We start from the raw sequence: 9,983 nt of genomic DNA, 5'->3' as shown, positions 1-9,983 counted from the left end.
GGGAGGCGGCCCTAAGAAGCTGGACTCCTTGACCTAAAAGGACTCCTTATAGAAGTAGGAGTCTTCCTCCAACCAAAGACATGCTGCTCAAGTCAAGGAGGAGATAAGATCGTGCATTATCCTCAAATTTTCGCCTTCGTTCTCAGAAATGTAGGTTACCCCAAAATTTCTCTGAAGAGGGACTCCTTCTCTATAAATATAGGTAGCATCCCCCAACAGACAGACTTTCAAGAAGTTGGAAACTGTCTTGCTATTTTGCTGCAACTCTCACCTCGTGCTTTTGCCATATTTTACTCACGAAATCCTTATTTTTATTTCAATTTTTCATTTCAACACCCCTCAACAGGGACACCTTCAGTCCTCCAACAGGAATACCTTCGGTCCACCAATAGGGACACCTTTAGTTCTCCAACAGGAATACCTTCTCCTCCAACGGGATACCTTCAATCCTCTACGAAGATACCCTTCAGAATCTGAACAATCACTCTTTATTCTTACTTTAGCAATCGAATTGTACGATTTCTCTCACGAAATTGCATACTCTATCACGATTCTCAATACATTTTATTTCTTACAATTATTTTTCTCATAAATCCCAATACTAACTTGGGCATCGGAGTGCTAACGCTTTTTTTATATGTTTCCCTTTCAAAATTTGAATTCGCTTTGGTCCAAGTTTTGAGCAAAGCCCATATCTATTGAAGCCATATATTTCTTAAACTCATCAAATATCAAATAAAATAAATTGCATTAAACGCAAATAATAAATTGGTCATTCATTATCCGTACTTAAAGGTTGAATAGTTGAGGTGGTGTCGTTATTGACGAAGTAATTAATTTGTTAATTAATGTTGTCGATTTTGTTGATTTATAGAGCTGATGTACTGTCATTGGAACATATCCACATTTATTAAGTCAGACCCTCCTTTCACCGTAACCCTAATGTCTCATCATTTCTTTTAATTCTAATTCATTAATTAAATAAATATAATAAAAATTTAAATCACACCTCACATCAAATTAAATGCAGTTCAATCGTTAGTATACTAATATCGCTAAACATCTAAACACGCGCAAGCAAGCAAAAACGCAATTTTCAGCCGAAAACATGCCATGCTTTCTCACTGTCTTGATGCTTACTTTTGAGATGTTGCCATGTCATGTCATTCTCTTGATTTTTGTCCTAGTTTATATCATATTTTGTTGCTTCGTATTATGTCTATTTTTATGGTTTGTCATTTTTTTAAGGATAAATTACAACGACATTTTTTGAAATTTATATAATTATAATACACTCTCGTTATTTGAAAAATTAAGAATATTTTTTTGATGTCTGATGAAATTATGTAATCCTTGAATGGAGTTATAAAATTTTCAACTTTACTCGTATTATATTTTTTTTTTAAAAAAATAAAACTTATGAAAAAATTAAACGGGATGAATGAAAAAAAATTAAAAATTATAAAAAAATCATCCATTTAGTCCATAAAAAAATTAAAAATTTTAAAAAATAAAATAAAATTATAATTTTTAATCCACAAGGACATTTTGGTCAGTTCACCGCAAAAAATAGATGGAAACCTAACGGATTGGGCTAATTGTTAGACGGCCGTTAAAATCAGGAGAGTATTGATAATTTTTCAAACAGCAACGGTGTATTTATAATTATATCAAACCTTATGGAAGGTCATTGTAATTTTATCTTTTTTTTTTAATGTGTCAATTTATTATTATAATTTAAGAAATTTGTAATTACCAAATATGACCGTTTTTCAATCAAATTTTTTTATCTGAGGAACATCACACATGCATATGATATTTTTTCGACAGAAAATTTGTCTGAAACCTAGTCATAATATAGTAACTTGCACATTCCGCAGAGTTTAGATGATAAGTCAACCCACACCAAATATCATAAAGTAACATTTAATTTTTTTTTAATATAAAGCATCCACATATGAAGACCACAATAAGGAATAAAATAATTAAGGACGCAAGTTGATACTTTAGGCACATTGATTTAATATTTCATCTTTTTTTGATGAATTATTAGTTATATGGGCGTAATTTGTTGAAGTTGGGAGTGATTGGACCATAATTTAATTACTTTTTATGTATATTAAATTATGATTAACTTTGAAGGTGCATAAATATTTAATACACAAAAAGTTGCATCATAGATCTCCGTATCATGATTTATGTACGTTCTCCAACTTTATTTTAAAAATAATAATAATACATTATTTTAATATAATCCCATATAAAAATCTTGGACTTTTGTACTCTAATAATATCTGTGAGTGACGTCGTTTCAGTCACTCTAACAAGAAATTATTGTATATATTAGTGATAATTATACTTAATGAAATCCTTTCTAAAAATATAAAATTATATTTTTTTCTAAAATTACACTTACACCCCTTTTAAAAAAAATTATTACATTTGACTCCCTTTCATTAGAATTTGAATGAGAAATACTGAAAGTCAATAAAAAAAGAATATATAAATTTTTAATTTTACATCCCATCCAATATTCTCATATTATATTTTTATATTTATAAGAGACTAAATATAATATATATATATATATAAAGTTGAAAGTTAGTGTTTCTTTTAGTATTATTTATTTAATTAGACTTTGTTAAATTATTTGGACGTGACTGCGAATTGATACCTCACTAGCTACTCCCACTACCTAAACAAACAACATGTGCTATATATATATATATATATATATACGTATATATATATACGTATACACGTACATGAGTGTTTACAATTATTGTGACAAGCATGCAACACATTATTAGAAAAGCTCAAAGGAATAAAGAATTTCGTGTACATTATTTAAACTACCTGTAGTTTGCCTGTCCATACCAAAGACCCTTCTAGATAGTGTATAAAATTGTCCGATAAAATTATAATTTTAGTCTTGTAAATATGATTTCAGTATTGTACATCAAGAATAAAAAAAATACACTAAAATTAAGTCGATCATGTACATTTTTCAGCTATTTTAGAATGTATATATATATTTAATTAAATAGAGAAAAATAATATTTAACATTTTTAACCTATTTTAGCATATATATTTATAAATTAAATAAGAGAAAAAGTAATATATAAACATATATTGATAGTTATGAGCATTTATTAGTTAGTTGGATGAATTTATAGAGATAGGACTTGAAATAGCTCTTTTAATTCTTTTTAAACTGTGCCATCAATTCATTATGATGAATAAAGTTTAAAAAAAAAAAAAAAACCCACTATTAGAAAAGGGTCAAATCTTAAATTAAAGTTGTGTTTGCATTAGCTTTTATTTTTTGTGGTGAGAGTAAATTATAAGTTAAATACTAATAAAAGTTGTGGGGTTTAAAAATAAAAGTTCATGAAAAAAATTGACGTTGGAGATTTGGAAAAATAACGTGATAAAATGCAGAAGTTGGTACGAAACTGCTTATAACTTTTAGTTTAGATCATCTTAATTTAAATAATTCATAAGCAAAAGCCGTAAAAAAAAAATCTTGACGTTTGTTTCCATCCAAGTCAAGGTTATTCATTGAATTTGTTGATATTAGGAAAAAAAATTGAATAAAAATTTACATTTATTCCTAATTGACTTATTACTGATGTATTACGAATTAAATATTCTTCTTCTAATCAAACTACCCTTATACACCTTCATACCTGCTAGTGCATTTGAGGATGTATATATTCACCCATGTAAGACTATTTTGGTTAGAAAATATTTATTTTGATTTGCAATAAGTTAGTAATTAGTCAACCGGGATAGAGATGAATTTTAATTCTTTTTTTTTTTTTACTATCAGCAAATTTTGTGAATTTTAACTAAAAAGGGATCTATTTATAGAACAAAGACAAATGTCACGATTATTAGATGTAATTTTTCAAATTATAGAGAATTTATGTGTAATTATACCAAATTTCAAAAAAAACAATGCAATTATCCCAATTTTAAGTTCTTGAAAACACCTCTGAATAGACCCTAACCCATCAACCCTAGTTGAAATGTCACAATTAATAGGGAAAAAAAAAAGTAAAGGGATTACATATTGTATATATAAAGAAATAAATAATAAAAAGAAAATTAAAGGGAGAGGTTAAGGTTCCTTTGAAATTGACAGGCAAAGGATATTATCAAATTGCAGCTCTCTTCTCTCCCCATTGGCATTTTCTTGTGATGGAAAATGAACCTCTCACCATTACTACAATCAACATCCCAATTTTCAACTCTATCCTTTTTTGACCCCAACCCCTCAATTATTAATTGAAATAAAATAAAAAATAAAAAAAGAAAATTCATCTCATTGGTCGGTTGCAATGTACATAGTCTCTCGTTAATTAATATACACGTTCTGTAAATAAATTATTTACCACTTAGAGAATAAGATTGTTATCGGCACACAAATATTAAATGTAAACTATACTAAATTCGTACAAAACCATAACAACACGCGACTTTGTCCCTATGCATACTCATATGATTGCGCTGTAGACTTGATTGTGTATTAAAGTTGATGTCGGTCGTAGATGAAGTTAGTTTGCCTAACATTTGTATTTATTTCTCTGTATGTGTGTCGTTTTATAAGTCAGTAACGTACATATAGAGATCATTTAGAATTTTCGGCTGAGGGCATAGATATTATTAATTTCGAATAGGTAAAAGTACCTAGTATCTGCCCAATTGTTTGTTTAGTCCAAAGTTCATAAAGGAATTCCCAAGGATTCGTCTAACTGATTTGATTGTCGAAGTGCAGAAAAATTATACAACACGTGTGGAAATAAGAAAAAGGAAAAGGGAATTGAAGTGGGAAATTGGAATTTGGGGTAATGGGAAGATGTGAAGGCTAGAGTCGTACACTGCAAAACTACCTATTTTAACCCTACAAAATGGGGGGACCCACTCATCTGCTTCTTTCTACAACTAGAATCGATGACAGCGTCGGAACAAATTCTTGCACGTGACAATATGTGTGACTTCAATGCTCTTCTCTCGTTAAACCCCACGTGTTGTTATTCCACCTCGCTCACAGAGCTTCCCCACCCCCCCACCCCCTCCTTTTCTTGAACTCATCTCTCCCATTTCACCTCCATAAAAAACTCCAAGAAAGGCTCAATCTTCTTACTTGGCTCTCCGCAATAATCTAATCCAATACTAACAACAATGAAGATTTTTCAAAGGAATTCACCTTTTTCTAATATTGTTATGTCCATTTTGCTCACTCTTTCTTGCATGATCATCCTCACCACCCCACCACAAGTTTCAGCAAAAACCCTCACACAATCGCCTGATCATGATCTTTCATACTTTGAATCCGCTATGGTGACGCTGGGAAAACCCGCTCTGGAATCCAAGAACCACTCCTCTTCATCTGGGCAGAAGAAGTCTTTAGTCCCCAGTTTCAACACGGACTGCAGTGTCTGGAGCAGGGCGTGCTCTGAAGAAATCTTGAAAATCGCCAAGAAACCCGAGAACGTGAAATGGGTAAAATCCATTCGAAGGAGGATCCATGAGAACCCGGAACTGGCTTTTGAGGAACACGAGACCAGCCGGGTCATCCGCCGGGAATTGGATGAACTGGACATAAGGTACCGTTTCCCATTGGCGAAAACAGGGATCAGAGCCATGGTTGGAACCGGGAAATCGCCTTTTGTGGCGATCAGGGCTGATATGGACGCCTTGCCCATTCAGGTTTTACAGTTTTACCTTTTTATCTCTTCAAATTCTATGCGGTTTTCAGTATTAATTGATTCGTTTTGTATGCACATTGATAATTTTAAGTGTCTCAGTGGGGGAGTGGGGACCATAAGGAAATAAGAGGACATTGCTTTTGATGCCTGTGGTTTCCTAATTGTTTAGCTATCAAACGTTTTTCTAAGTTGTACTAAAACCTGGTTCCTGTTTGCAACAAAGGGTGGTTGGCTTGAAAGGCTGTTAAAAAAAAATGGTTGGAATTTGACCACCTTTAATGTCTTGACAGGAAGCTGTTGAATGGGATAATAAAAGCAAAAATGCAGGCAAGATGCACGCCTGCGGACATGACGCTCATGTGGCTATGCTCCTCGGTGCGGCTAGGATCTTGAAAGCGCGCGAGCACTATTTGAAGGTAGGTTCCTGTAGTCACTACGTTAATTTAACGCAAATATTTTTTGTAGCTAAAGCTAATGTTATCATGATGCTTAATAAGGTTCTGGAATAATGGTTGGTACAAGTTGCAGATATTATCCTTGTGTCTGGACTCATGTTTTGAGTGTTTTTTGTTTGGAGATAGAGAATAAAAGATAGACATAAGTAAGTGTGTTATGAAAATAGATGGTATGTTTGAATTTGTGTTTTGAGATAATTTAAAATATTTTAAAATAAGTGGTGTAAGTTTGATGTTAGGATTTGAGATACAAAACTCACTGTTCATTGTCAAATCATATCTCTTTTATATATATTTTTATATATAAATATTGTATGTTTAATGTTGTATTTTTGGGGGACAAAAATCACTATTTATTGTCAAATCATGTCTCTTTTATATTATTAAATATATATATATATAGAAAGTTGAAAAACAAAAAAGCAGTGTAAAAACACAAAAACAAACATTAGGTGTGTTTTATCTTGTCTCGAAAAATGCAAAAACATGAATCCAAACATTGCCTATATTTTTATTGTGCCAATTAGTTCTTTTTTGTTATGAAAACAAGAATCATGATTCAAGACTCAATTATTCCTCTGAATAGAGGTGAACTGAGTGGATTTTGTCTGATTTTTGAAGAATCTTGGACTATTTTACATATGTAGTAAGGGAAAGCCTATTCTCAGCACTTCATTAAGTGTTTGCTTAATTTTATAAGGGTGAAAAGAATAGCTTGTGTGGAACAGCATCAGTATATCAGCAAACAGATCCTTTACTGCATACAACTTGATGTGAAAACTTAAATCGGGTAGCTCGGTGGGTTATTACGTAGTTGGTTTTATCGGCTTAACTTGAGTCTAGAGGTAATATCAAAGTCAATAGGTACAGCCACTGTATTGCATCATGTCTTTTTCTTTCCAGCATTTACATCAGATGGATGTTTTATTTACTGCTATAATCAGGACTACGCGCCAAATGTGGGGAAATGGTGTTTAGAGTTTCAACTGAGCTGTAAGCGCACAAAAAACCTTAGTTCACGGTCCCCTCTATTAGGCAAGCATGAAGACATTTCTCCCTGATAGTAGACCGGAATTAAGCTCTATATGCTATATCTTAATAGATATTTTGAGGTGGTAATGGAAGACGCTTTCATAGGAGACGACAATTTAACTTTTCAATGGCCCCAAGAATTACCACTTCTATCAATTGTGTATTGGTAGGAGCCACCGCGAGTTTTGGCCACTTGCTTTATTAAACCGAATATTGAAATCTGTCGGAAAAGAAAACAATCTCTAAGATAGAGCAGTTAAATGATCCATACCTACTGATTGTTTGAGGTTGTGGGGAATTTCTTAGTATTCATAGACAATGACATCCAACCACTTGCAGGGACCATTAGCATCATATGCAGCTAAGAATTTTAGGATTTCTCTTTCACATCCTTTCTCATGTTAAGTCCATAGTGGGGGGCATATACAGAAAAACCACTAGAGACATGACACCTTTTTCCCAAATGAGATGAAAGATGGAGGTTTCCGTAATCAGGACTCGAATACAGCCATCGTTTGAAAAGAATAGCTGGTGATTTTTATTCAAAGATGCCTTTGTTGAGCTGAGATGCGACTCTTGAAAGATCTATTGAGCCAATTTTCTGGGTCCGGCTTAGGCTGTACAAATTTGTCATCATGTTGGATTGCATGGTACGCTTATGTTGGTGGCGCTTCTATCCCATTGATGTCGGTTTCACTTGTCAATGTCTATCAGAATGACGTGTCATATTACTTGAAAATCCTGTTAGCGCGAGGCGTGCACGTTGTCTGGCCAACTTGTATGCGTCCTTCTGAGGTCATTTTCTCCACAAAGGTTTCATAATGAGTAGGGGACGGATGCAACTGCAACTTTCTGGGCGCCTTGTCTACAGGAAACAGTGTATATTTCATGATAATAACCGGGAAATAATGTTGGAATTACATACTTAAGTGAGATAGAAAGTCACAGTCATCAAAGGATTATGTTTCTGAGACGATATTTTAGTCTGTTGAATTATAGACACCAGATCATTTTCCTGTAGCTCTTTGCTTTATAGCATAATACTAATATTTCTTGACTCTTGTCATGATAGGGGACAGTGGCACTGCTATTTCAGCCAGCGGAGGAAGCGGGGAATGGTGCAAAACGAATGATCAGAGAGGGTGCTCTTGAAGACGTTGAGGCCATCTTCGCAGTGCACATATCGCACCTGCTTCCTACTGCTGTAATTGGGTCAAGATCTGGTCCTCTACTTGCTGGTTGCGGCTTCTTCAAGGCTGTTATAACTAGTGAATGGGGTGTGGGTGGGAATCTCCATCAATCTGGCAACCCCATATTGGCTGCCTCAGCTGCCGTCATCAGTTTACAGGGCATCGTGTCTCGTGAATCAAATCCTTTGGACTCTCAGGTGGGTTATATTGCATCTAATTCACCTTCCATTTTTCTTATGAGATAGCGTCCAATATTAGCTCCCAAGGTTGCCTAGTACTATTTTTGCCAGATTTGCCATGTGGTAAGTTGTTCTCCTTTAACAGTACCATTGATAAGATGCCAAGTAAAATCAACCTAATTACTATTGGTTTCCATTTTACTTTGCCAGGTGGTCTCAGTAACTTTCTTGAACAGTGGAGATGATCATGATGCTATACCAAAGGGGGTTGAATTTGGTGGCACCTTGAGGGCTTTTGCAAATACAAGTTTCCACCACCTTCTCAAACGAATAGAGGAGGTTAGTCCTTCGACCTGATCCAACCTATTCAAAACTGCTGCTTCTACGTCCGGAACGTTGATGAGAAACCTTGAACATCTTAAAACAGGTCATTGTATCCCAAGCTAAGGTCTACAAATGCTCAGCAACAGTAGACTTCTTTGAGAATGCAGACACGATTTACCCGCCAATGGTAAACGATGAACAGATGTACGAACATGTCAAGAGGGCCACAGTTGATCTGGTGGGACCCACAAACTTCCGAGTCGTCCAACCCGTAATGGGAGCAGAGGACTTCTCGTTCTACTCGGAAGTGATCCCTGCAGCCTTCTTCTACATAGGCATCAAGAACGAGACACTAGGTTCAGTGCACTCGCCCCATTCCCCACATTTTATGATAGATGAAGATGCCCTTCCCATTGGCGCAGCAACTCATGCTGCCATTGCTGAGAGATATCTACATGAGCGGGATATCTCAATCAACGGGCTTCCAGACATCTCAATCAACGGGTTTAATCAAGACTGAAGATGTGCATAAAAACTAAAAGTTTTGTTACTTAGGAAAAAGGTAAAGTGGAAATGGGTAAAATTTGAAGCCCACACCCCCAGACCCCCACTCATGTGGAGTGGACCAAGTATGGTACAAAAGCCTTAACTTAGTTTGTCTATGTATCAGAACAAAAGGAGAAGCATTAGAGTATTTATTTATTCTTTCTTTGTTTATCAGGATACCAGCGATGCAGTAATTCTCAATAGATCATATCTCCATGTATTTTGCATCAACATTTTTCACTTCATTGATTTCCAAAGTGTAATTCTGTATTCTTATGGTGGTAAAAGAAATAATTGCATCTAACAAAGGGTAGAATCGACTTCTTTTATATGTAAACGTTAGAATCGATTTTGACCTAAGGTTTCCAAGCACAAGTAAGTCGAAAAGAAATCTACTAACTTGGGTTTAGACAAAGAACTGAGAATTCCATAATAGCAGGCCACTTGCACTTGTTTGCAAGGTTTTAACTTACTCTGGAATTAAGATACTTTAGCAATCATTCTGAGTTATTTTATAACTACTTGATCTTGGAATCATTTTA

At 34.3% G+C, this 9,983-nt stretch overlaps 1 protein-coding gene across 1 annotated transcript; it reads left to right on the top strand.

The window, feature by feature from the left end:
* Positions 1-5,079: 5,079 nt before the first annotated feature.
* On the top strand, positions 5,080-9,618 carry LOC105155359 (IAA-amino acid hydrolase ILR1-like 6). The gene is made up of 5 exons (XM_011071222.3): positions 5,080-5,716; positions 6,006-6,131; positions 8,275-8,589; positions 8,782-8,910; positions 8,999-9,618. Exons 1-5 carry the CDS (start codon positions 5,189-5,191, stop codon positions 9,413-9,415), a joined length of 1,515 nt encoding a protein of 504 aa, XP_011069524.1. The 5' UTR covers positions 5,080-5,188; the 3' UTR covers positions 9,416-9,618.
* The last annotated feature ends 365 nt before the right edge of the window (positions 9,619-9,983 follow it).

Source organism: Sesamum indicum, linkage group LG2 (genome assembly GCF_026168435.1).
Source record: "Sesamum indicum cultivar Baizhima isolate 11 linkage group LG2, ASM2616843v1, whole genome shotgun sequence".
Classification (NCBI taxonomy): domain Eukaryota; kingdom Viridiplantae; phylum Streptophyta; class Magnoliopsida; order Lamiales; family Pedaliaceae; genus Sesamum; species Sesamum indicum.
This window is presented reverse-complemented; position numbering and strand designations above follow the sequence as displayed.

Bases quoted from the DNA above. Each gene is read 5' to 3' on its own strand.
- LOC105155359 (XM_011071222.3), top strand. From the start codon at position 5,189: ATGAAGATTTTTCAAAGGAATTCACCTTTTTCTAATATTGTTATGTCC. The intron at 8,590-8,781 runs GTGGGTTATATT...TTACTTTGCCAG, and splicing joins CAAATCCTTTGGACTCTCAG to GTGGTCTCAGTAACTTTCTT. The intron at 8,911-8,998 runs GTTAGTCCTTCG...ATCTTAAAACAG, and splicing joins TTCTCAAACGAATAGAGGAG to GTCATTGTATCCCAAGCTAA.